Here is a 26,916-nt window from a genome sequence, read left to right as displayed (position 1 = left end):
AAGGGACACTCAGAGTGATGGTCTTTGTCTTCCCAAGCCACAAGTCACTGTTTCATGGAACGTTGCCCAGCTTTCCTGGAGATGTCTGAACACCTGCCTGCTCACAGGAAGTGGTGGATGAATTCCTTGTTCTGCTTTGCTGGTGTGTGCAGATTTTCCTTTACCTATTAATCTGTCTCTATTTCAGCCCACGAGTTTCTCACTTTTACCCCTCTGACACTCTCCCCAGTCCCAGCGACAGAAAGTGAGTGAGAGGCTGCCTGGGGCCAGGCTGCCGGCTGGGATTCAACCACAAAAATCTCCCATCTATTAAACTTGGAAAAACTCCACTGAAAAAAAAATACAGACTCAGAAGACACTTATTTTTAAACAAAGAAGATGAAACAAGCCCTGTCTTACTTTGTTCTTTTCAAATTAAATATGCTAGCAAAATAGTTTCATGTCTGGTATATTTGTAAAATCTTTGTGGTAGTTCCCAAAAAACTACCATGTGGCATAAATGAATCACAAACATGTCTGACCTTTGTGTTAATGTAAGTGACACTATTTATGAGGCCAGAACTATTTTGGGTCCTGGAAATGTGAATCCTGTGGTATGTTATGGTACTCTGCAGTTCCATACTAAATGTCACATGTACAAGAACATTTAATTTTCTAATTCAGAGCAGAAATTGCTCCTGGACTTTGCATATGTGTGCATGTATGTGAAGATATTTTGCATAGACCACAATGCACCCTTGAAACAAAATGCGGTTTAGAAGAGAAACTCAGAATTTCTCAGTCTGGAGAATGACAAAAGAGGTGGGGAAGTATGTGGGGAAGCAGGGTAGTGTAAAGGTGAATTTTTTTCATACCCTACCTCAGTACCATACTGGAAAAAGGTCTGGAGGAAGAGGTAGCTGCAATAAACATTCCTTCATTCCTTCTCAGTCACTTGCTTCAACCCAAGAGAAACATTGATTTCATCCTTGTTCAGTTAGCCTAGGTGCTCAACCCAAAGGGATCAAGTCTGTTCTGGACTTTGAGCCCTCAAAATGAACCCAGGTGCTTCCCCTGGTAGTATTCCTAGCAAGTAAAAGGAAGTAGATGTGTAACTTCACTTATTTCATAATCAGAGTGACTGTGCATTTCACAGCATCTATTTCCACAAGAACTTAGCATTTTGTATGCATTAAAGTAATGTTTAATTTCTCTCAGCCACATTCGTATAACTCACCTTGTCAACAATACACCTCATCACTGCTCACTAAAACTTTGCATCTCAGAAAAACCTTAACTGAACAAAAGGTGGCTTTAATTCTCCACATGAATTAATCTCTCTTCTTATGTGTATCAGTACTGAATCTGCTTTTTATGCATAGAGGTAAAACATATGAATTAACAGATATTTCTTGAAACTTACAAAGTGTTATGCAAAAGGATGATCATCTTTTTTCTATTTTCAGCAGGTCTGATGGTGTCACTTCCTTTCAAAGGAAACTGTCAAGTAAGCTGGTTTTGTTTATATAGTTTTTTTCATTATCTTCATAATACAGAGCAGCTACTTAAAATGTAAACGAGAAATACCTTCTGTTCCCCGTTTTTGGCATTTCAGGAAATTTCTAGAGCTTCATTGCTGTCTAGACTGTAAGATCTATGAAGCAAGCAGCACCAACACCCTTCCTGCAGGAGCACAATGCAGTGAAGGGATGCATCATTCAGAAGGGATTTCATGCTGCTTGTAAGTACCCCTGTCCCAAAATATGGCAGGTGTGTGCCAAAAGGAATCCCAGCTAATGTGGTGCATGGTGAGGAAGCAGGGGGCACACAACAGAAAATGGCTTTTTTTCCTGTCAGTGGCACTGAGCAAAGGTATTGCTCAGCCTGAGGAGAAAATAAATAACTTAAAAAAGGAATTAGGCTCCTTCATTCACTCTGTCTCAGTCATTGTAAAATACCTACATTAGGTCTTGGATTAACTTAAAAATAAATAAGAGGCATTTAACCTAAGATGGTTTTGGTTGTGGTGCTCTTTTGACTAGAAAGGAATTAATTTGAACACTAAAGTGTAGCCTAAAATACACATCTAGAAATGGTATTTTTAGTGCATTAATATGACATTTTACTATGCAGGCTAGACTGGCACGAAGTTCAGCTAAAAGAGTCCCAGTAGAATTAGCCTTTCTATCTGAAACTTGAAAAGGGAGACTATTTGGTAGGGTACTTCTTCCTCTGTTCTTTTGTTTTCCTTTCCTTCCAAATATACACAGCCTTAGGTGTAGTATAAATATACACTGTGAACTTTATTGTAAAATAATTGCCACACTTTATTGGTACAACACTTTCACCAGAAGAGTTATCAAACACTACAAGCAAACTCTTGCTACCCAAAATGATTGACTCTGAGAGCTCAGACAACACAGGCTAAAACCCTTTGATACTGGTTTATGGAAGCAGAACACATATCCAGAGTGTTTTCTTCATTTTTCCTCTTGAAGAAAATCTATTCTGCAGTGGACTGAGAAGGAAACATCTCATGCTTACAGTAGCCAGAAGGTTCTACTACATCTGACTGAGGCAAACTGAGTGGTGATGTTCCTGCCCCTAGAGTTCCAGGGCTCTGCCCTGCTCACAGGAGATGTGGGTACAAACGGAGTGGCGGTAGCACATGCTGTGCTGGGTTGCTTTGGGAAGCCTAGTACCTGCACAGCACAGATTCCAGAGGTTTCTATAAAATAAAATAAAAGACTACCAGCCACTAAAATAAATTCTTTGTTCTATGGAGCATATGGTGGAGGCTTTTCTCCAGGCAAGCAGTAGGTTGGTGTATAGAGGGCTGGAGCATTTGGGGGAAGACCATAGCTGGAGCTGGACTGAGAAGGAGGCTGGGTTTCTTCTGATAAAGAAATGTCAGTAGATGATGTTCCTGGAAAATTGCTGGCAGGCTGTATGAGACAAAGAGAAATAACTTCTTCAGTAAAGGAGTACAACCCCATTGCAGTTTGGTGTTGTTTGCCACGTGTTATATAATAAGCCCCATGATTAAATTTCTCATGCATCGCAGCACAACATTAACTTTACTTCCAAAGCACCTGCTTAAGTGTAACAATGATGGTGTCTAGTGAAACAAGAGAGATTCCATCTGTAAGCCAAGTCATTTTTAATAGACATTGTGTAGACAGCTAGGCAATAGAGCAGAACAGGAATTTCTTCAGGAAAAGATGCTTGGCTTCCTGGGTGAGGCACAGCACCTGCCTGACTGATTAGGTTACGTGTAGCTGCTCGTTTCCAGGCATCGCTGTGAAATTTAAATTACCTCAGTTGTAATTAATCTCTGCTATAATACTTGCATAAATGCAAGGTCTTGCTCCTTTGCCAAATGCAGATTCTTCTTAAGAGAAAATTTTACAGGTAGGCATGTGTCTCCCTCTTTGGTAGTCAGCTGTGATGGGGCTTTAGCTGAAAAAGGCATGAAAAATAAATAGAGCTTTGGAAGTAGCCCATCTTCAGGAACAAGCAGGGTTCATTAAAAGAAAAGAATGCATGTAGGGAATAATATTTAGGATAAAATCCTACTACTGCTTTAAGCCAAGTTTTGTGACTGATTTCCAGGGGGTGAGGATTTTATTTCTCCTCTCATACTCTAGCACATGCCTGTCTATGGGCTTCAACTGAAGACTTGGGCTCAACCCCCTCAGGTTCAGACTTTAAGTGAACTTAAAGTGCCTGGAATTTAAAAACAAGATAAAGTAATCATGGATCTTTTTCAAAGGAAATGAAAAATCTGGGCAAGTGATATTCCCTGCTGCTAAAAACATTAATAGCCACAATCTAGAAGGCCAAGACCAAGGCTGGCCCTTGGACAATGGCATCTCAGAGCTGTCCAGAGCTGGCAGACCCCATGCCAAGGTGTTTGCTTCTTCTATGTGGCTCCATGTGAGCAGGGGCCGCTGCCCTGGGTCAAACCCTCCTGGCAAGGAGAATGTTGTCCTGCATTTGTACCACACGGTGATTTAGTGAGTGAGAATGGGGGCATCCCAACAGGAAGGCTTATTTCTGCCCTTTAACTCTCTGAGGCAGTGCAGGTATACTGACAGTCCTGGTAGATACATCAGCTCCAAACCTAGTTGTTGTGGGTTTGGGTTGGATTGGGGTTTTATTTATTTTGGAGTTGTTGCTTCCCACCCCTCTCAAACTGCAACCACTGCTTCCATCTGTTTGCCTGGAATTGTTTCTGTAGTGAGTTCTTCTCTAGCAGGAATAACAGGCACAACCCATAACTGCTGTCATCACCAGTCCCTGCCCATCTATAATCAGGACCATTACCTGCCCAGCTGGCAGGCTTGTTACCAAGATCAGTTGTGGCTGAACTGTACCAGTGAGGGATGTATTATTTTGTTGGCACATGTCACAGTAAACAAAATAAATGCTGGTTACATCCTTTCAAAATGCATTCCTGCTATAAACCTTCCTTTTTGCCATATGGCTGATTTCTTTTCTAGACTTTGCCTCTCTGGCAAGCATTTATTCAATGAGATACTGGATTCAGCAGAGGTCCAGGAATGAATGTCATATACCTTTAGCCTGAGATAATCCACTGGTGACTCTAAAGGGTAGACCAGCTCAGGCAGGGTCTTCTATACTCTGTGGACTGCTAAAACTTAATTCAGTTTCCCACATCTAAATGTCCAGCCCTTTTGGGATGCCATGGGATATCCCAGATGTCCACACAGATGTGATCTGGAGACAATGGGACCTGAACCTGGGCCCTCTCAGAGCAGCAGCAGGGGACAGGTGGCTACTTGATCTCATTATCAAGCAGTTATCATTCTAGATCCCTACATGCCAACAGCCCCTGTGCTCAGTCAGATGAATCCCAGACCCAGACTGGGATTAAGGGCTACATCTGAGCAGGCCTTGTGAAGGCCTGAATCCAGTAGCTTAAAGTACTTAAATGGAACATGAAGACCTCAGACCTGCAGTCCCATGGATTCAGCCCACAGTTTTCAAGCTATAGAAGCAGATGACAGTTAAGCTTTTGGCTGCTCCTAATCATTCATTCACAATTTGTACCTTTGAATATATTTATTATGATTTTTTCAATTCATATACTGATGCAGAAATTACTTCTCTCCAAACTGTAACATAATGAGCTCATACATACAGGGAGGTGGCTTGCTTTTATGTTTTTTCCTCAGGAATAGAGTTAAGTTTTCCCATTGTTTGTTAGTAACCATCCCGGTGGATTCCAGTGTTTCTTACTAACCTCTCCTGACTTGAGGATAGCTGGTGGTGTCTCCCTCAATGTCATGAAGAGGAAGGAAGATAAATGAACACACTTATTTGAAAAAGTAGAAATCTAGGGGAAATAACTGCGTTTCTTTTGGAGTGCAGATAAGAATTTGGAGTAAATGCAATGTATTTGTTTCTCAGTGGACACAGGACCGAACAGTCACAATGGATCCTCATGACTACTTACCTGAATATTTTCAGCTTAATTTCATGTGTTTCTACACCCTTGTCTCTCTACTCTTGGCTACTTTTACCTCATCAGCAGGTAAGAGTCCAAAGCACAACCAGAGGAAGCCTGAGGTCTGAGAACAGACCAGAAAACAAGGCACAGACATCCAAAAGACAAACCTGGGAGCTGGGATCCAGCTAAGATCTGCAAAGTTTGTACTGAGCAAATAGCAGCTTGTGCTTTTCTGATGGTGTGAGAAGGGTGTGTTTTTGTACTGTACCTGAAGAGGTAATGGGTAGGATGGATATGTAGAAATTGTTGCCGCGGAAGGACAGAACCCAGCGTATGTCAGGATCTGCTGGGCAGGATTGTACAGGATCTGAGGAGGAGGTGCAGCACTGAAAGCAATTTGGGACAGAGGTACCTGTTGAGCACAGAAGACAGCAATATATCAGTACAATGTAGAGGGGGCTGAAGCAGGAACTGCTCCTAACACAAGCAACAAGACAATTTAACAACTTTCTATTTTCCAACACAATACCAGTAGTACAGAAAACCAAGGAGCAGACAGAATGAGAGGAGGGTGTATCCGGAATTAATTTTCTGAGTAAAAATACACAGCTATTTTAATCTTTTTCCCTTGGAAAAAGGCTGCTGGTGCTTCCCTAGCAACAGTTACAGAAGCACTGGCAGGGCTCCAGATCTGAGACACCCTGAAGAGCACAGAACAGAGCTTTGGCTGCCTCTTCTTATTCATCCAGCACCAAACACCAAGTCCTTCACCATTTGCTGCAGACTCTTTCCAGCAGCAACTACCTGATGCCCTCAAGTCTTTTTTCTCTGCTTTCCTACACAGATTTACCTAGATCTCCCTTTCCAGACCAGTTGCTCCTCTTTCACAGCTCACTCTCACTTGGGAAATAGAATTTGCTGTTGGCTCTCCAGCATCACTCTCAGTGTGCTTACCTCATCCCTACTGCAGAAAATCCTTCTCTCATGGCTTTATTGGCATGTCTTTTAATTACAATGCAAAATGAAGTTTGCAGGAAGAAGTAATAACTCACATTAAACCAGCTAAAAAATCGTGGTCAGGAAAAAAAACCCCAAATGCTAAATGTGAATAAGGGTTTGTGTTAAACCCTAAAACCCCATGCCATATTACAATTTGTGAAGGACAGCAGAGCAACAAAGCTTTGTGGAATATTTTCATGAGATAAATCCAGTGGTTTCTTTTATTTCCTTTGTTTTTGTTAGCAGATTCCTCCACATGAGAGCATGGAATTTTCTTTTCACTGAAATAATAAAATATGGTAGTTGCCAGACAAATGCTGAAACCAGCAGCCAGGACTTTTTTTTTTTTTTTAATTTCCTTTCAAATTTATCAGTGGGAGATATAAACTACTACATCCTCTGGAGACAGTGTGAGATCTCTCTGTGATTGGGAAAGAGGTATATTAATGGTATTTGTACATGGAAAACATCATCTAGGTCACTGATGTACCACATGAGGTTACTGAAAAATCTAGGCTTTAGTTTCCTGAAGAAATTTGGCATTTCAGGAGCTGGCATGGAGAAAGGCTTGGATCAAAGGCAGAAAGCTTATTTCATGGGATAAGGCAAGACTCTCACCTTCAAGGCACCCTCCTCAAAAGACTCTTATCTGCAAGGTACCCAGCTTTCTACCTGCCCTGCTGGGTGGATATGGTGGGGAGAGATGTAAAGACAGTGCCTCAGGAGCAGGGAGGGACAGGTAACCTGCTTGCTTCACACCCAAAGGTTTGGGGCCAGTGCCACAGCCCCAGAGTGTGCCCTTCCTCCCTCAGAGGAAGGATGAAATCAGATCCCTCTGACATAAATCAATCAAGAAACACTTGCTTTACCCACAGATGTGGAATACAGATGCAGATGTTCTGCCTCTGTCACCAACTTCCTGCTGTGGGTCTCTGGGTGCCGCTGTTTGACCCCCTTTGGCTTCTTCTCTTGGGAACCTCTCTCAGTCCTCTCACATTCCATCCACCCACAGAGTAGGGCTCTCTAATTGCTAAGGATGAACATCTCAACAGTCCTAGAAGACAAATTTGGGGAATCATCCATGCCACATACACTAATCAAAGCACCTTATTAACATGCTCTCTGGCCTCAGCCCAGGGCCAGCAACAATTTGCAGTTACTGAAGTGGGTTGGATGCTTTTATCAAGTATACCAGTAATTGCTCTGTGTCAAATTAGTCACCTAAAATACTAGGGTAGGTTGAGACATTCTAAACTGCACCAACACCCAAGTCAAATTGATAAGGAGCTATGAACTAGCCAGGGAGTGCTAACAGTGTCAGCTCACTGGCTTCACACACACACCTGTCAGAGCATTTATGTCTGACCTCCAGCTACTTTTTACATCAGACTGCATCTTTAGTTGCATGAGTGCTAAGACATAAACCTGTGCCAGGTAGCTCAGTAATTAGGGGTTAATTTTGCTTTCCTTTTTAGAGCAGAGTGAGGGAAGAGGAGAGGGGATAAAGCAATGTTATTTCATCTGTTTAAATTCCTTTAAGAACTGCAAGAAGGAGACTAATTAATAAACATTTTAAAAGGCATCCCCTTCCCACCCCACCATGCTCCCCTCAGGAATATCAGTAATTCAGATTAATGCAGCCCTAAACTCAGGGCAGGCAGATTCCTTGGCAAGGTGTGTCAGAAAAACATCCAGAAGGCATCAAATGAATACCAGGACAGGGAAGGGAGTTGCTAAATTAACTCAGCATCAGCAAGTGAAAATTTCCATGTAATTCTTTAGCTGCAACTTCTCTAAGAAATAATCACAGTGCGTTATCATTTTGCGTACTTTGGCTATTATATCTATTGGCTCTTACATCTATTGATGTAATATCTAAATCTGCTTTTCAGCGTGACTTTAAGGGAACTGCTTCCATGTCCTATATCCAAGCATGCTGTAGATCTTAAAAGGAGGGTTCCTGTTGTAAGCGCTGCAGCTCCCCCAGCATCCTGCAGACCACAGAGGGCAGTCCCATGGGCATCACAGCAGCCACTGAGCTGACACCTTGGGGGTCAGAAGAGAATTAAATACTTCCCACTGAGCCAGCACAGCCCTCAGGCAGGCAGCAAAACCACAGGGAGTGTGCCAGGGATTTGTCACAAGAAAGAAAAGCCGAAACAACCAAAACACTTTTTTTTTCTGTCCAGGAAATATGATGGGTTTAAAGGAAAGGGCACTGTTTTGCAAACTCTCCCCTTTGTAACATGGTTTGGCTGCCAGCATTCCCCAGAGATAAACATGATGTTTTTTGTTTGACTGGTCAGCCTGGACTTGTGTATTCTGGAAGTCAATCCCAAAGCAATGCTGTGAGGCATTTCAGGGGGCTTTGCAGCTCTCCCTGAAAAATGCCAGTGAGCGTTTATGTGAGAAGGTGAAATCTTAAAGCAAAGCAAATAGTTCTCTCACATATTTTAATGGGGTTTTTTTATCTTTTTATTTCAGTCCCATGCCCCTTTCTTTTCCTCTTCTGCTTGCTGTTTTCTTGGCCCCTGTCTTCCCCCAAGAGTTACTCCTTTTGTGAGGAAAGGGAGAAGCAGATTAGAAAATTATCTCTGGTACTAACTCAAAAGAAAACTGAAAAGCACAGGCAGGAGCAAGGAGCAAACATTTCATTTTGGACTGGTGCTTTAGTAAGACTTTTACAAGCGTAGCTGAGGTGACTGGCACAAACTCATCTTTCCCTTGGACTATGACATCCTTTTTCTGCTCACACTCAGTGGAGACACTGAACAGCTTATTCAGATGAAGTTTTTAGCTGGAGCCCTGACATACTCACTCCAGCTAAGCTTGGGGTCAAGCTGCACATCCACTGCTGCTGCAATTTCCCTCCATGCTTTTATGCCACCCAGTCAGAGGACCCAGACCAGACTCCGCGTCCCAGAAAGGGAATGTGCCAGATCATGGAGACTGCAGTTCTCCCTGGAACATCTCCTTGGCTTGGTGCTCCTCACACAAGCAGTGCAGTGATGGCCCTTGCAAAGCACAGAGCTGTATCAAAGCATCAGCCCAAAGCTCATGTAAGCTTAGGTTTGAGCAAGACATGCTAGGTGGACTCAGGTTGGCTCTCTGCACGCTTCCCACAGCTGCACTTGCACCCATCTGCTAGGCAGGAGAAAACATTTAGCAGCACTAAGCTGCAGTGCTCTCCCAAAAACTTACTGTAGACGAGAACTGCCTTCACTCCACATGCAAGCTGCTCTTCCCCTCGTTTCCCACTGTGGTTGTTTCTGTTCTCCTTCAGTTCCTCTCACAGGGAGGAGATTAATTAAGGTGGGAAAACTGCTTTTACTCCCTTTGGGCAGCTGCAACTCTTTAGTGGCTGGCTGCAAGCTGTTATCATCAACTCCTTGCAGGAGTCCCCTACAAAAGGAGACCTCAGCTGCACATTTCTTACACATGATAGCTCAATGAACTTGTTTGGCTTAAGATGGATAGAGGAATATTTCCAGGAAATGTTGCAACTCTTAACAAAGGTGAATTTCAAACAACTCATATGGCCCTGCTCTATTTTAAGCATGATTTTAAGCACCCAACACATGTTGTAGATAGCCTGGACATGTTTCCTAAGGAATGCTGGGTGGTCAGAGCTGGGCCTGGACAGCCTCCAGTCTGACTGGGTCCTTGGCTTACTGGGTGCCAGTTCTGAGCAGCCCCTTCCTGCCAGTCTGCTCCCCCTCCTGTCCTGATGTGCATCTTAGCTATCTCTCTTGCCTTCTCTTCCCTGCTCTATCTCTCTCTTTTTATTCATTTTACCCATCTTTCTATTCAGTTTCATCCTCTGCAACAGTGACCAGACATGTCACGGATCTAAGATGACCTGTGCTGCTATCACACCTCCCTTTGGTTCCTGCATTTCACCTCCATCTCCAAGCCTCTGCCAATTTAATTCTACCACTCACCTGAGAGCCTAGGAAATAGTGAGCCCCTTTCTTGATCTTTAGGCATTGCTTTAGTAAACATGGCCACTGACAGTGATAATCCCAGGAAGCACAACTTCACCCTTTAACGTGTCAGTAAGCCCAGGCAAATGAAGGACTTTATTGGACAATCCCTCCCACCACACAGTCTCTTCTGAATGCTGTGGTGCACATCAGCACAACACCACAGGGAGCAGTTAGAAGGTGGCATTCCTTAGTGAAACAAAACAGGATGTTGAAGTGTTGAACAATCACATATAGGACTTGACTCACATGTTAGCTACAAACTAGCATCCTCAGACTCCACTGTGCTGGCCCACACATTCAGTGATGAATTAGAAGGGGAAAAAAATATCCCGCTAAATGAATTGCCAGCATTTGTGCACACGGTTGAGGGTTTTTTCGTCCATTCATGTGTTTGATTTGGCTTGACCCACTTAGCTGTGAACAGCTGGCAACAGCTTTGCCTAAAGGTATAAATCCATGAAAGAGGCTGAATTGTTAAGGGACAATGACTCAAAACATCCCCACCTTTGCTGAGACCCCAGGGTGCTGCGTTGAGATGGAGGAGGTCAACTTTTGTGTGTGTAGTGGCTAAACCTCTGATCTGATAAGGCACAGGGTGAATGTGGTTGTGGATCCTGTGGAGAGGATTGTGCCCCTTGTCACGCTGTGCTGTGCTCCCTCGCACAGACCACTGAGTTGTGGGGCTTCCCCTCCTCCCCTTGGCAAAGTACCAGGGAATTCAGGATATTCGCCTGTGGCCTCAACATGTTTATCTCTGCTGATGGGACTTAACTTACTGAACTGCTGCTAGGATGGGCAGCTGTGTTGTCTTAGAAGGTGATTCACATTATTACATCAAGCTCCCCACCTAGGGGGAGGTACATGAGCATTCCCTCTTGAATCACAGTGAACATAGACCCAATAGATGTTGTGTTCTGGGGATTTCCCCACCACCAGACAGATGTGGTCAGCCACCATCACTTTAACCAAGACTGTGCAGCAACCAAGTCTTGTTGCTTGTGGATGGTGAGATCCTCACAGGCTTGAACTTTCTCTCTCTCTTTTCTTCCCTTGTGTGTGTCCTTGGGTGATGTTGTGCTTTTCTATTGCAATGTTTTTGTGTTGTTGTGTTACTATAGATAATAACCACCGAAATGGCTCCATACCTCTTTTCCTTTGCAACCAAATTGTTCTATAATAAACCCTACACTGTTTATTTAAGAGCACTGACCATTCAGTGTTGTTTCATGCTAATCTGCCCCAAAGGAGCTATTAACAAGAATCTGGGTTACACTCATCTTCTGCAGTGACTCACAACACTCCAAACTCCCACAACACGCAGGAAACACATTTAAAGCATCTCCTTTGTACATTTATATGTCCTTAACTAATTTGATAATGCCAACAAGCAGAAAGCCCTCACATAAGGCAAAAGACTGTGAGCCTTACCATGTCTTTAAATGCCCCAAGAATGGCTGCTGTGATAATCCCCAGAAACAAGCCGATGATGTTGAGGACTGTGGAGGACCACAACAGTCTGTACAGGTGAAGCACATCCTGACAGCTGCTCACACCGAGAAATTCATAGTAGCTGGAGGACTGGTCTGAACTGAAAAGGAATGCAGTCAACATCACTGGGGCAGGAATGGTTTTGCACATAATGCAGAGCACTACAGGATCTGACTCCTTCCTGCTTGCTTTTGTCTTTGGCAAAGTACTACATCCATGCTCTCACCAAAAACTGCTCAGAACAACTGGAGAAAGCCCTGCTGAAAAACTGGCTCTGCTAAGACCAGCATCAAATGTAACCCAACTAATACCAACCCTAGTTTGGCTGATTGGTGGTGGTTACCAGCATGGACCCTTCTTTATTTTTTGTTCAGTGTCTCTAAACAGAGACATAATCTCGCTATATGGATGCTGCCCTTGTCATTTAGCTACCAGATAAAGCTTGCTTAGCTTTGCTTTTCTTCTCAGCTCACCTAGAAATCTGCTGGCATCTCAGAAATCGGGGAAGGCAAGTTGCTTAAGCATTAATTCAACCACAGGAAGAGAGATATTGCCAGCTGGCTACATTTGTTTATGGTGTCCGTGGTTCCAAATTAATGCAACACAGTACAGTATAAAGATGTCTTTACACTCAGGATTGTACTATCCAGAAATCTTTGTTCATATTTCTACACCACATTGGTTATTGTAGATCAGGCATGTGGTGAAGTTACACCTCAGTGCCTTGCCAAAAGCCAGAAATATCCTATATGCCAAATTTGAAACCACAGGTTCCTGCAATTCTTTCCAGTACCTGCCTTAATCTGAGACCACTAATGAGCTCCTAGGGCAGCTATTTGAGTTAGAAAGATTTTTTTAAATGCCAAGCCTGTTTTTCCACTGTTAGGAAATTGCCAAATTGCCATCAGATTATGGTGGAAACCAGAAGTGAGCAGTTTGTGTTCACTCTTCTGTACCTCCATCCCCAGTACATGTGCATGTGTGGTTAGGGAAAGCTCTGCAGAGCAGTCCACAACATTTCTGGGAAGAACCAAGCCAGGCACAGTAACTTCTGGAAATATCCAATCAATGGCTTCAGCTCATAGTTCTGGCACTGAAGAACCACTACTGTTGAGTTCACCTGGTCCCTGCCATGAGCCCATCTTAACTAAATAAATCTACAGCTTCAACTGCCATAAGGCTGAGAAAATAGGATTTGTAACCCTGCCTTCATATCAGTCTATTCCATGGCTGATAAAAAAATCACTTTTGGGGCCTGTGCCTCCTCCTACTTCTCTCTAGCCATCCTGTAAACTGGAATTGCCAAGTCTCCCGAGAAGTGTGACTGTTTATTTACCCTGGATTTGTCTATGCCAGTGGCATAAGATCTTGCTGTCCACTGTAGAATGTTGACATTAGTAGAACACACACATTTAATTATATCATTGAATAATGTCACAGCAGTGATCAGTCCCAAGTGTTTCAGACAAACTCAATGTCTTAGAAAAATGGTACTGAGGATCTCCATCTGAAAGGGAAAATATGCCTCATCTCTCCTTGTGGTTACTTTATACTTTAAGCAACAGTTTCAGTCACCTTTTTTGACAACTTCAAATACTTTCACCCCTTTAACACCCTTGCTCTTTTCTGTGTTGAGTTGGGCTGTTTGGTTCAGTGTTAGCATGCAGGCATTAGCTACGTACCACGGAAGGAAACACTCTCAATATATACATACTGCATTGCAAATATGATGTTCCATCATCTGTCTGTCATAGAAAAGGTACCAAAGTTGAGCATTCTCTACCTTTCCCACCTGTTTTGTATACCTCTATCATGTACAGATTTAACATTTCTTACTTAAGCAAAAGACTCTACAGAGGATTTTAATCCACTCCATAAATCATTCACTTTGTGTCTCCCATCTGCATAAGAAATATGCATGCATAAATCACTTCCCTCTAGTCTCAAATGTCATTTTACTTCTCTAGCTGAGATATCATCTGGCTAAGAGTTACTTCTTCATGCAGAAGCCTTTTATAGAAGTTTGATTGTTCCCACCTTGTTGCCCCATGCCTAAAGTGTTTATGTCTGGCATCACACTAGCCAAGTCTTACAGAGGACTGGGGTTATTCAGGGCTGCTAGCATGTGAAGAGGAGGCAAAACCAAAACCAGATACATGTAGGAAGGAAGAAAGATGAGAAATACACAGGGGGGAAAGAAAGAAAAGTGCCTGTGGCTGAACTGTAGTGGTTGCACAGGTTGCATGAGAGTGCATGGTAAGATGATATACAAGGGCAGGTGGAGATAAGACAAGGGAGAATGGTTTTAAACAAAACAGGGAAGATTTAGATATTAGGAAGAGATTCCTCACTGTGAGGATGGTGAGACACTGGAACAGATTGCCCAGAGAACTTGTGGATGTGCTATTACTGGAAGTGCTCAAGGCCAGAGTGGATGAGGCTCTGAGCAGCCTGGTCCAGTGGAAGGTTTCCCAGCCCATGGCAGGGGAGATTGAACTAGATGGTCTTGGAAGTCCCTTCCAACCAACGCCATTCTGTCATTCTATAACAGTGAGATGTGCAAAGGGTGAGCCCAGCAGAAGATTCAGTAAATCTAATGGGAAGATGCATTGCCATACCAACAGTATATCTGAACAGGAATGTAACTGAGTGATCAGTTTTGATCACACAGCACACTAATGAACAACTCCTGACCCACTTCATGCTGGCATCAGGACTTCAATTGCAGAGGAACTGGGTTTCTCAGCATACAAACTCCTTGTGTTACTTCTTCAGGCCCTACCATTTATGAATAAGTACAACCAATCAAGAATTTCTCGGAGGCCATGGAATGCACACAGGTACTTACTTCTCACAGTTGTACAGATCACAGCAATAGCATGTGTTACTCTTCACTTTCAGCTGGCACTTGCTGTTTAAGGTATGACATGTCACCTGCCAAAAAAGCAGAATTACTTTTATGCTCAGTGTTTCAAAGTTGTGTGAATCATTGTACTGTACTGACCTCAAAAAAAAAAAAACCAAAACAGCTACTACAACATTGTCAAGTTGTATTACCTGTTGTGCAGAAAGATCCCGAGATTCCAAAATTCATGACTGGAAGCCAGAAGGACATCCCTGAGCTCACAGGAGTTGTAGCCAGGATGACAGCCCCTGAGTGTGAGGGTATTTGCACCACGAAGCCCAGAGCTCCCAGCACCAGCCTGCAGCCAGGGCTGCCAGAGTTTTCAAGCACTTTGCTGCAGTGCCTGTGCTATTCTGCTGAGACCCAGAGTGTGCAGTCATGAGACTCAGACCTCTACAGCTGTGATGAGCTGACCACGGGTCTGGAGAAATACACTACACTACAGCAAGCACTGAAGTGGATAAGAGAACCAATCTGTTATAGTGGGGAAATGACAAGGGAGCCAATTTATCTGAACAGCTCCCAATAAATGGGAGTTCTCCCCTTTCAGTGAAACCCTCCTGAAGAAGGAAATAATTATGAACAACAGCTAGAACAATCTTCAAACCCACAAACAGAATAACTCAGAAAAGATCCAAGCACTCCAGCAAATGAGTACCATTTATTGCAGGCTCTTGAATACAAAACTGAAAAGGTTTATTTATGTGGGGAGAAATTGCAGGGATGGACAGATGTTAGAACAATAAAGGCAGGCACATGTAAGCTACTCTCCATCCAGACACAAAATCATTTTAATGACTCCTTAAGTGTGGTAAGCATTAATCACTTCTATTTGGCACTACAGACCAATTGAAATATTTAATATGTAAGGCTTTTTTTTTTTTTTTTTTTTTCTGAGAGTTTTAGCTTATTGACTTGGAAATCCTGGAGAGTTGTCAGGTTTTAAAAGCTAGCAGTCAGAAAATACATTCTTTCTATAGCTTTTATTTGATAGGAAAAAAACCCCAACAAAACGTAACCACTGAGAACTATTTTGTTCACAAAATGCAATTAAAATGTATTATTGAATGGAAAACCCTTCATAATGAATAAGTAGGAGCATGCTTAGGAATACATGCCTGCTTTTGATTTATCAGTTTATCAGACAGCTCTGGCTGAGCCACGAACGTGTTACTGTATGGAACAGTGTCCACAAGAGATGTTAAACCAGATGTTTCTCACTTCCTAAGTTCTGGATCTGTGTATCATTTTAGTATGAAAACTGTCACTATTGATGAGTCTGTATTCCTCACGTGCTTGTTTCCAGCAAAAAGGAAAGCCTTTTTCAGCAACAGAGGAAGTTCATCTCACAACTGGTCTCAGACTTATCACACTTGTCCTTAGCAGGCAGGATTTGATCAAGCAGTGGATGATGGGTGGCAAAACTAAAGTCAGAAGGAGATTAAAATTATTCCTTGGGATTGCTTTGCTGCTCAGGACAAGGCTGTACCTGTGGTTAGTATCTCATACAAATCAGCTCTTCTATCCTGACATGGTAGGTTATGAAAGGACAGCCTCAGTCTAGGTTGCAGTCTGGAAATGGAGCTCACAATTTGATACAGACACATCCCACTTGTCACAAGGACAGGGCCTTATTCCATCACCATTGTTCCATTGTGTCTGAACTTACTGGAGTAACCTAAGGGCTTTGTTGGCCTGAAGTCATATTCAGCTGCAGCTGTCAGCCTGAGCTGCAGTTTACTGCAGAAGAGGAGCACGTACTGCCCCTGACTGCATCAGCTTTATCAAGGCAGTGACTGAACCATCCCACCTGGCTACATCTCAAAGCAGGCTGAAAACCAATCCTGGAGCACAGTGTGCCACCTCAGCCATTTTGTGGGATGCCCTATGCTTTTGCATTCAGTGTATCATCAGACTTTGGTTTTGACCTCCTGTATGTGGTGAAAATGGCCTAGGACCTACAGAGTTAAAATACCCTTTTCCCATTACACATGCATGATTGGGATAGGAGGGCTTTATGAGATGGAATAGGCTGCTAAAACATGGTTTGTTCTGATGCATGATTTGGGGACCACTAGGAAATAAAAGTAGTTTTTCCCTCTCCAAACAATAACAAGGCCAGTCTGTCTGTTTTACTGGAGAAGGCTAGAAGTGCAAAACAGGGAGATTAGCATAATCTTAAACATGTTCTTAACTGCTTCTACACTGCAAGACACATATTCTTGGCCAAGGAAGTAACAGTAGTTATCTATTTTTATCACTGCATTTTTAAAACATGCATAGAACAAGACACTCCTTTTTAGGAGAACAGTGAATAAACCAAAATAAACGAAACAGTGTGTGGTGTGAGCAAGGGTGGTGGCCATTTGTAGGTATTCTGCATGTCAAAACCTATTATTTCATTTCAGTGACCAGACATACAGCTTTTTTCATGTCCTGGACATTTGTGATTGATTATCTCCAAGGCACCAATTGAAGATATGTTCTCCTCTCATGGTAATTACAAGAAAATAAAATTCTTTCTGCTTTGAGCAAAGACAACTGAAATAGGCACACCAAATGAGCCAGAGACCACTTACAGGTGAGAGATGTCAATCAAAAAGAAACTTGCAGCCAGTAAATAATCTGCTTTCCTAGTTAAGTGTTTGCCTGACATGCAGAGCATGTCTCCTGCTCACTAGCTGGCTACCTCTGGAAAAGCAAAAGCCAAGTATAAATGCCACAGATCCTTAACTCTGAATTAGCATACCCTAACTCTAAATCAGTGAACAACCAGACAAGAATGTTATTAGAAACTACCTAGAAACTTTTGAAAGATATGTGGTTTGGTTTTTTTCCAGAATAGATGAAGGAGTTCTGGGTGCCCAAGTTTAGACATTCCCAGAATCAACAGAGCTGTGGAAAACTCTCTGACCAGAAGCCTGAGGCTGGGGTCACCTGCAAGGAGTTGTGGTCAGTGTGACGCCAACTACATGCTTATTACAGGAGTCAGAAGCATTTCTCAGGCCATGTCTGAGTGTGCATACACACTTTAGAAGAGGAAGGAGTAAATCTTACAGGAAAGGGTGTTGTCACACTGCAGAGGTTTGTCTGGGTCAGTCTTTACACGAGGAGATCAGTGAAATATTTTTGTCATACATTTTCTGGAATCAACAAGAGGACGCCCTAGCAGCAAGATTTAAGGAGCTGCTAAATTTGGTAGTATAGTTTACTAAGCTTTCTAGAAATATTAGTGGCAACATTCCCCATACACCTTTTCTTAGCCATGGCAGGAACAGTGATGAAGAACAACTGGCTTCTTGAAAGTTATATTACTGTTTAGCTGCTCTCCATTTTGCTTTTCTATTCTCTCTCACCAATTTACCACAATAATAAAATAGGAAAATAAATGAAATCTGAACTTCTTAGGAAGCTAGCCATTTGGATATGGCCACTTTTCTGACCATGACAATGTCATTGAGATAATAAAAATGTTTCATTCAAACCACTGATGTTCTTGGCCTGTGCTGGATAAATACAGAGATTTGAAGTCTTCTGAATGATACAAATGGATTAATTTAGATATTTCTTATTCCACTTGGAGTCTACAAAAGCCTTCTTAGAGGAAGATGCCAATATGACAAACACATTCCAGACAGTTACTCTACAGCATAGATGGACTAGGAATCATTCCAGTCCCAGAGTAATGTACTGGATACAAACACTGATGATGACTCAAAACCTCATTGACTGTAGTGATTTGAAATCATCAGAGGCCTGGACAAGCAGGGAGTCACTTGTGGGAGAAAAACAGTAGGGTTTCTATCTACCCATGATCTATGTGCACAGACATGCTCTCAAACATCTCCCTCCCTCCTCCCCAGCACAGCAGAAATGAACACATGATGAGGTGAGTTTCTTTACCTCAGTCTGGTAGGCATCATACAGGAATCCTATTCCACTCGAATAAAACTGGCATCTTTTGTTATACAGAGGTCTGGGTTCCTGCAAAGAGAAAAGCAGCCAGAAAAAGTGATTGGTTTGGAGGAAGGGAAGGCACCATGTCCCACGTCCCCATGTGGATGCGTACACCTCTATGGAGGTAAAACAATGCAGTCACTTGAGTAAACAGCTCACACCCCCTATGTTAGCTTTCTTTCTGGAATGGCTCTCCTCAGGGTTACATTTTCCATCCTCACTCTATCACTAAGCTATGTTGGTTTCACCTATTTCTCTAAAGTACATCACCTCTGGCATTTAACCACTTGATGTCTTTTAACCACACTTGACGTCAAATAGTACTGCTCTGAGAATGGTCCAGTCACTCTTTTTGCTGGTGCAGTTTCTTACCTAAGAACCAAGATTTACTTTGCAGATTGTTTTCAAGATATGGGACTTTCTTTTTAAAGAATTTTCAGTGTCCATGGTGAGAACAAAGTAAAATAGATAATAGTTTGGATATTCCACTTATAACACACACTCCAAACCCCAGAAGTAAAACAATGAATAATGAAGAAATTAAGGCATAAAGAGAAAGCAATTTACATTGTTTGCTTTTGCCTTATTTTCCATTTATGCTATTGCAAAAGATGCATTCACTGCTCATATTTCATATTTTGCTTGTAACAGTTCCCACAAACTGATATAAAGGAAGAACACAATGAAATATCCTTGGCCCGATGGAAAATGTGTGTTTCTGACCTTGGCAAACAGCCACTTTGAAAGCTGGAGGGTGCATACCTCAGTCAGTTTCAGGACTAGACCATGTTTGTTTTGCGAGGATTTGACAGCTTGAGTCCTCTGTGATCCAGTGTCTACCCCAAAGCAGTGTTGGAATTACTTATGTTGGCTTTTCCAACTTTTTGTCACTTATCTAGTCCTGACCTGTGTTTTCAAAATGTGAAGAGCTGGGAGAATGTGTCGATCTGTTGGAAGGGAGGAGAGCTCTGCAGAGAGACCTGGAATGGTTGGATGGATGGGCAGAGTCCAACAAGATGAAGTTTAACAAGTCCAAGTGCTGAGTCCTGCATTTTGGCCACAATAACCCCCTGCAGTGTCATAGGCTGGGGATGGTGTGGCTGGACAGTGCCCAGGCAGAAAGGGACCTGGGGGTGCTGGTGACAGCTGGCTGGATATGAGCCAGCCCTGTGACCTGGTGGCCAAAAAGGCCAATGGCCCCTGGCCTGGATCAGGAATAGTGTGGCCAGCAGGAGCAGGGGGGTCATTCTCCCCCTGTACTTGGCACTGGTGAGGCCACACCTGGAGTGCTGTGTCCAGTTCTGGGCCCTCAGTTTGGGAAGGACATTGAGACATTTGAGTGTGTCCAGAGGAGAGCAACAAGGCTGGTGAGGGGCTTGGAACACAAACCCTGTGAGGAACAGCTGAGGGAGCTGGGGTTGTTTAGCCTGGAGAAAAGGAGACTCAGAGGTGACATTATCACTCTCTACAACTCCCTGAAAGGTGGCTGTAGTCAGGTGGGGTTGGTCTCTTTCTCCAGGCAGCAACTGGCAGAACAAGAAGACACAGTCCAAAGCTGCATCAAGGGAAATATAGGTTGGATATTAGGAAAAAGATGTTTTACGGAAGGAGTGACTAAGTATTAGAATGGTCTGCCTGGGGAGGTGATAGAGTCACCATTCCTGGATGTGTTTAAAAAAGACTGGATGTGGCATTGGTGCAATGATTAAGTTGAGATGTTAGGCCATGGGTTGGACTCAATGATCTTAAAGGTCTCTTCCAACCTTGTGATTCTGTGAAAGCACTCAAATGCCCATTGCTCCTCAGCATGTCAGTCAGACCAGATCCAAGACAGAAGATGGAAACACTAACTGTCATCCCCTCTTTCCATGCCAAAAAGGACTATTTATGTTGCTAAGAGAAATCTTCACTGATTAACTTTCACTGCAATTTAAATCTTTAAGATCCACCCAGAAATAATCTGGATTTTGCAGAAAGATCTGCACCACTTCAGATCACAAGCAGAGTATTCTCTGCTTGTTGGATAATGAAGTGCGAACTGTATAAATCTGCTGATCCAAAGTACATAATTAGTTAAAATGCAGAGCTAGGCAGGAATGCAGACAGATCAATGAATAAAGTTCCTCCATCAGCTTGTTTGCCTTTCTGATTACTCCAGCAAGCTTAAGCAAGTTTGGACACCAACTCTCAGGGGTTAGAGAAAGGTTAGCTTCCTGCATCCAAAAATATTTATTTATACTACACAAGTGTAAGAAAGAATGCTTCAGTAACATTTTTTTTTGTCTACAGGAAGCACAAATACCACATGAACAGCATGCCATGTCTTGAACAAGGTCAACATTCTTCCACAGTCCTGGGAAAGCATTAGCCTTTAGCCATGACTTCCAGGGACAGATCTGGTTTGGAGGTCTAAGAGGATTGCAATATCTCTGCCAGAACAAGGAGCTGACAAGGAGAGGATCTCTTCTGGACTTCATAGTTACAAACAAGGAAAGATTGCTCAGGGATGTGAAGGTCGGGGCAGCCTTGCCCCTAATGATGTGGTGGGGTTCAGAATCTGGAGAGGATGGAGCAGGATCCCGATCCCAACTCTGGACTTGAAGAAAGGAGACTTTGACTTTTCAGTGATATGTTTGGAAGAATCTATGGGATGCAGTCCTGGAAAGCAATGAGGTCCAGGAAAGTGGGTTGATATTCAAGGTCCATCTCCTCCAAATTGAGGAACAGTTCATCCCATCTAGCAGGAAATCAAGTAAAGGCAGCATGAGGCCTGTGTGGATAAACAAGGAGCTCCAGATGTAACTCAGGCATGAAAAGGAAGTCTATGAGAAGTGCAATAAAGGGGAAATCACCAGGGAGGAAAATAGAAAAAATTATATGAGTATGCACAGATGGGGCTAGGAATGCCAAAGCTCACTTGGAATTCAGTCCAGCAAGGGCTGTAAAGGGCAGGAAGAAGGGCTTCTGTTGAGTGTATTAGCAGCAAAAGAGAAATCAGGAAAATATGTGCACATTATTGAATAAGGCAGGCAACACAGTACAAAAACATGATAAAGATCTAAGTATTCAGTGCCTTCTTTGCCTTGGTCTACAGTGGAAACCAGTGAGAAAATCTGGCACAAGAAAGAATTACCCTTGCTAAAGGGGGACTGGAACATTTAAACAGACTGGAGATACATTCTCTCTTCAAGGATGACAAGAAAGACAATCAAGGGAACAACACACTGATGGGAAGGGTGGAGCAAATAATCTTGGAAACAATTTCCAAGCATCTCAAGGACCCAAAGGTGATTTGGACTAGTCAGCATGGATTTACAAAGGGAGAGTCATGTCTGACCCACCTGTTGACCTTCTACAAGGATGTGACTGGCTTGGTGGACGAGTGGAACTTCTTGCTCATCTGCTTCTGGATCTTTATCTTCACTAATCCCTCTGGCAGTGTCTCATTCTCACAGACGAGCTGATGAAATATGGGCTAAATAAAGGTAGAGCCAGGTGGACTGAAAGCTGGCAGAACTGCTGAGATTGTAGTGTTGGGAGCAGTGACATGAAGTCCAGCCAGAGGTGACTTAATAGTTGTCTACCCCAGGGGTCAATACTAGGACAATATTGTGTAACATCTCAATTACTGAACTGGATGATGGGTAGAGTGCTAGCAGATGATACAAAACTGGGATAAGTGGCTGAAACACCACAGGACCATGTCATTGTTCAGTGTGACCTGGGCTGGAGAAATGGCCCACAGGAACCTCAACAAGTTCAGTACAGGAAGATGTCAAATTCTGCTCCGGGGGAGGAATAATCCCATGCACCAGAAATGACTGGGGCCTGACTGGCTGGAGAGCAGCTTTACAGAGCGTCCTGGTAGGTAGCAAGTTAAATACGAGCCAGCAGTGTGTCCTTGTGGCAAGAAAAGCCAGCTGTATCCTTGACTGCATTACAAAGAGCACCACCAGCAGGCCCAGGAAGATGATCCTTCCTCCTAACACTGGTGAGACACATCTGGAATACTGGGTAAAGTGCTGGGCTCCCCAGTACAAGAGAGATCCTAGACATGGTCTGTGAAGTAACTGACTGGAACACCTGTCATAAGAGAAGCAGAGCTGGGACTGTTCAGCCTAGACAGGAGAAGGTTCCCATGTACCTTATCAATATGGATAAATACCTGATGGGGAAGTGAAGAAGATTGAGCCACCATTCTCTCAGAAGTGTCCAGAAAAATGAGATGCAGTGGGCACAAACTGAAATATGGGAAATTCCATTTAAACATAAGAAGAAACCGTTTTTTATTCTATGGGTGATTAAACACTGAAACACGTTTCCCAGAGTGGTTGTGGAGTCTTCATCCTTGGAGACAGTCAAACTGGACACAGTTCTGAGCCACCTGTACTAGCTGACACTGCTCCAAGCACAGGTGGTTGGATTAGAAATCTCCAGAGTTTCTGCCCAGTCTCATCAACTCTGATTCTGTGAAGAGGGTCTGAGTCTATGTCAGGATATGAGCAGATCAACAAGTTCTCTCGAAGTATCATAGGTTATGAGTTTAGCAGATATACCTTAGCACCTGGAGACAGATGCTCCCTGGCCTTACCTTTGGGGCATTCATATCTTACTGCAGGTTGCTGATGAGTGACACTATCACATCACAATATGAGGCTGAGTATGACCCTGAATGCTAAGATACTGCCCCCAGACACCACTATATCTTCCTTCTTAAAGGCAGTGAGAGAGCTGTCTAATCTGCCTCCATCAAGTACAGGAAGACACTTTTGGCCCTGACCTCTTGCCTTACACAGTTTTTCTACCTCTTAGACCTTCTTCCTCTTGAAAAATAAATTGTTTCTTTTATTGGTTTGGTCTTTGATGGAGAATACAAGCACACCTTTCATCCAAGTGTGCTTGTGACTGGAAGCATCACTGTTCTCTGAGGAAAGAGTTGATTGATTTATCTATACCACCTATTATGGCTTGATATTGCTGTGCAGTAAAAAGGTCAAAGCTGTGATTTGGAAGTGGCCACAGTGGATACAATTATTACATTTGCATGCACAATCATGGCAAACGATCACCTTCCTTCATGCACCTAATTTTGAACAGCAAGCCTACTGCACTAATACAGCCAGCCTTCTACATTCAGTCCATTTTCTAAATGCATCCCTATGTGCAAATAAATGAGTGATGATCAAGTGTACAAAAATAACAAAGATTAGATAACATTGGCCTTGTCCAGACACCTAGAGAATTCAACACCTAAAGCGCACAGCTTTTAAGTAAAGGTACACTGGGAATGCCAAAAGGTCGCATCGGTAAAAGCTTCCATTTTCATGCCACAGAGGTGCTGTGGTCTGCCTGTCTGTCCACTAAGGTGTTTATATGAATAAGGCACCACATAGATATTTAAGAGTGTTTGAAAGTTATCCAACAGTATGTCACACCACATAAGCACCCGCTGGACTTTATAGAAGTGTCTAATACCAAAGGCAAATGAGACATACTTTAAAGCTATAAAAGTATTCCTGACAGACTGGTCTTAAAATACTTCACATGGCTCACAACAGACTGTGTACGAATATAGTATGTACCTACCAGTCCTTGATTCTTCTCAATTTACTGCTTACAGCAATTGTGGTTGAGACAAAGTTACTTTTAAATACTATATATGTGTGTGTATATATATACATTTCATCTATTAAGAGTAACTCTTAAAGTATATAGCAACAATATTCTTTTTAACTAATTTAATATCCTTAGATTTCAAGAACTTCCTCAACTACTATTATTAAACAGAGCTAGGCAATACCTCCCACTACTATGTAACATTAATATATAATAAATAATGCATTCCCTTCCTCTGCTTCTTTGAGTAAGTCCCTTTAAGTGGAAATGGGCAGGTGGGAAAGTTCTGTTGGTTAAAGCTCTGCTGATACACATAGAGGACAAAATATATCAGCTGGTGAAAAAGAGAAAGAATTCTCTATAAAAATGTCATTGTGTTATTGGGTTTGTTTATTTATTGATGCAAAGGAAAAATGGACAGGTTCTATTCAATCCTTCTGAACACTAGAAAGCTGAGCACTAGCTCTCTTAGCTAACTACATTTGAGTGTGTTTGTGGATACTGAGCAGGTACAGTCAGAATGCCATCAAGCTAAGTTTAGAAAATTTTCAGATGTGTAAAAAAAAAAACCCAAACCCAGAACATCCAATACTTCCCTTTAATTTCAGAGTAAGTCAGAACTGCTCAGCCTTGAACCCTACAAGACAAACTGTAGCTTTCCCTCTTGAATTTTTTATTTCAATAATTTTTCTAGCGTGTGGATTAAAACCTGAGAGTGACAGATGGACAAGAGGCAAGGCTTTATGCCAATGAAGAGAAGGTTTGGTCCAAATATGGAGGGTTTTGGAAAAAAAAAAAAATAAAGCAGATTGCTTACTTTTAAGAGCATGCAATAGAAACCCCACATTCTCTTTGATGGTGGGAGCATTGTTGTATGCTTTTTGTGTAAGAAAAGTATTCTTTTAACAGTATCTTTGGTGGATTTGATAAAATGTCTGTGGGGAGGTTGAAAGGTTCTTAGCTGAGGTATGGAAAGAAGTTTTTTCTATGGCAGTTTTTGTTTCCGTGGAGAACAGATATATTTTGGATAATGGAAAATTCTGTCTCTCTTATGTGTAAGCTGAAAACAGAGATATAGCTTAAACTGTATTGACTGCAATGTAAGCCATACTGTACAAAACATGGCTAATAATTTATTGAAAAAATTATAAAGAGAGGGCTATTTTTTTTTTTCAATTTCAGTATTTATTTAGTCTTAGCTTCCATTGCTGCATCGAGAGAGGTGTAGATTAATCAGTGCCCAGGAATGTTCCCAGGGCTGAAACTTGAACATTAAACCCATTAAATTATTAGACTGTGCTGGTGATGGCTTTGGCCCGGGCAAACTATTACTCTTCCAAAATAATTTCTGGGCATGGTTTGTAAATTAGTATGGGCCATTCCCAGTAAGTAATTTGGACATTGCCATTTACATTCCAAGAGACTTTGAGAGTGGGGACGTGGGCTTCACCATGCCAGTTGGCCTGGGGAGCAAGAAACCATCCTGGTCACATGTGTAAGATGAATACAGATAAAACTGAGGAGTCCAAAACCAGAATAATGTTTTCAGTGTCTCATTAGCGTCAAGTTTTAATTTTCTGTTTTCAGTTGTTTTCATCTACAGCAAAGCTAGCAATGAATAGGAGAGGGATAGCTGCCAAGATTTTTCAAGTTTAATCCTAAAAACAAACTGAAACATCACCCTTCATTGCCAGTTCAGCTTTGTGCCAACAGCTGGGTGTTCTGGAGATTATAATTCCCTTCAAGATCACACTCTCTGCTAACTTTCTGAAAACAGGCATGCAAATATGAACAATAAGAAGTTATTAGCAATTAGCTTTTATGCTCCTCTGGAGGGCTAGATGGAGCACAGGTATCTGTGTCTGTCCCACTCTGGCTGAGAGCACATGGCACATGGGAGCACACAAACCTGAGAGCTTTCAGAGCAAAGATAAAAGAAGCTCCTAAAAAAAGGGGCAAACGTTAGGAGCCTGGGAAAGCAGGCAGACTGGATCACTGTCTAGGGGCCCAAGCTAAAGTTGGTTGGATCCCACCCTGTACAAACAATGAGAGGAAATGCTACAGGTCTTTTGTAATTCCTGTCTCTCTCTGACCAAGGGCTGTTTCTCCATCTTTTTCAACAGTATTCCCAATGAGAAGGGTTTCTCCCTTGAGGAAGAATGCTAGAAAATCCTAGGGATTCACAGGAATGATTAATACAAAAATCTTTGTGCTTTTAATCATAAACAAATGAAATATGTCCATTTAAAAAACTTTTATGAACAGTTTCCATATTGGATCTGGCCAGTTTGACTTTAGGAACTTCTGAGTCCAAGGCCAGTATCATCAATACTGCAGTGAGGGGGCGTCAGCTTTGAAGAACTAATCATTTTATATCTCAGTTTTCTCCCCAGCCTTGTGACTCCCACATAGAGCACATGACCATACCCCTCTAGAATCAGAAATAAGGGTGGATTTTTTTGAAAAGTGTTTTGGGCTTTTACTCACTGGCAGATAAACCTGCAATTCAGTTT

The 26,916-nt window shown here is 42.5% G+C and overlaps 1 protein-coding gene across 2 annotated transcripts in view; it reads right to left on the bottom strand.

Annotated features, from left to right (window-relative positions):
- Window positions 1-2,304: 2,304 nt before the first annotated feature.
- Window positions 2,305-26,916, bottom strand: part of TMEM255B (transmembrane protein 255B) — a 67,442-nt gene continuing 42,830 nt past the window's right edge. For both annotated transcript variants that reach the window (XM_058853958.1, XM_058853968.1), the window contains 5 exons: window positions 18,734-18,814; window positions 14,774-14,859; window positions 11,866-12,025; window positions 5,721-5,864; window positions 2,305-2,924 (listed from right to left, as the gene is read on the bottom strand). In XM_058853958.1, the coding sequence (XP_058709941.1) occupies window positions 2,757-2,924; window positions 5,721-5,864; window positions 11,866-12,025; window positions 14,774-14,859; window positions 18,734-18,814 (639 nt within the window). In that variant the 3' untranslated portion in view covers window positions 2,305-2,756. The remainder of the gene's footprint in view (window positions 2,925-5,720; window positions 5,865-11,865; window positions 12,026-14,773; window positions 14,860-18,733; window positions 18,815-26,916) is intronic.

This window comes from Poecile atricapillus, chromosome 1 (assembly GCF_030490865.1).
Source record: "Poecile atricapillus isolate bPoeAtr1 chromosome 1, bPoeAtr1.hap1, whole genome shotgun sequence".
NCBI lineage: Eukaryota > Metazoa > Chordata > Aves > Passeriformes > Paridae > Poecile > Poecile atricapillus.
The sequence above is the reverse complement of the archived record's forward strand: the minus strand, read 5'-3'. Positions and strand labels throughout refer to the sequence as shown.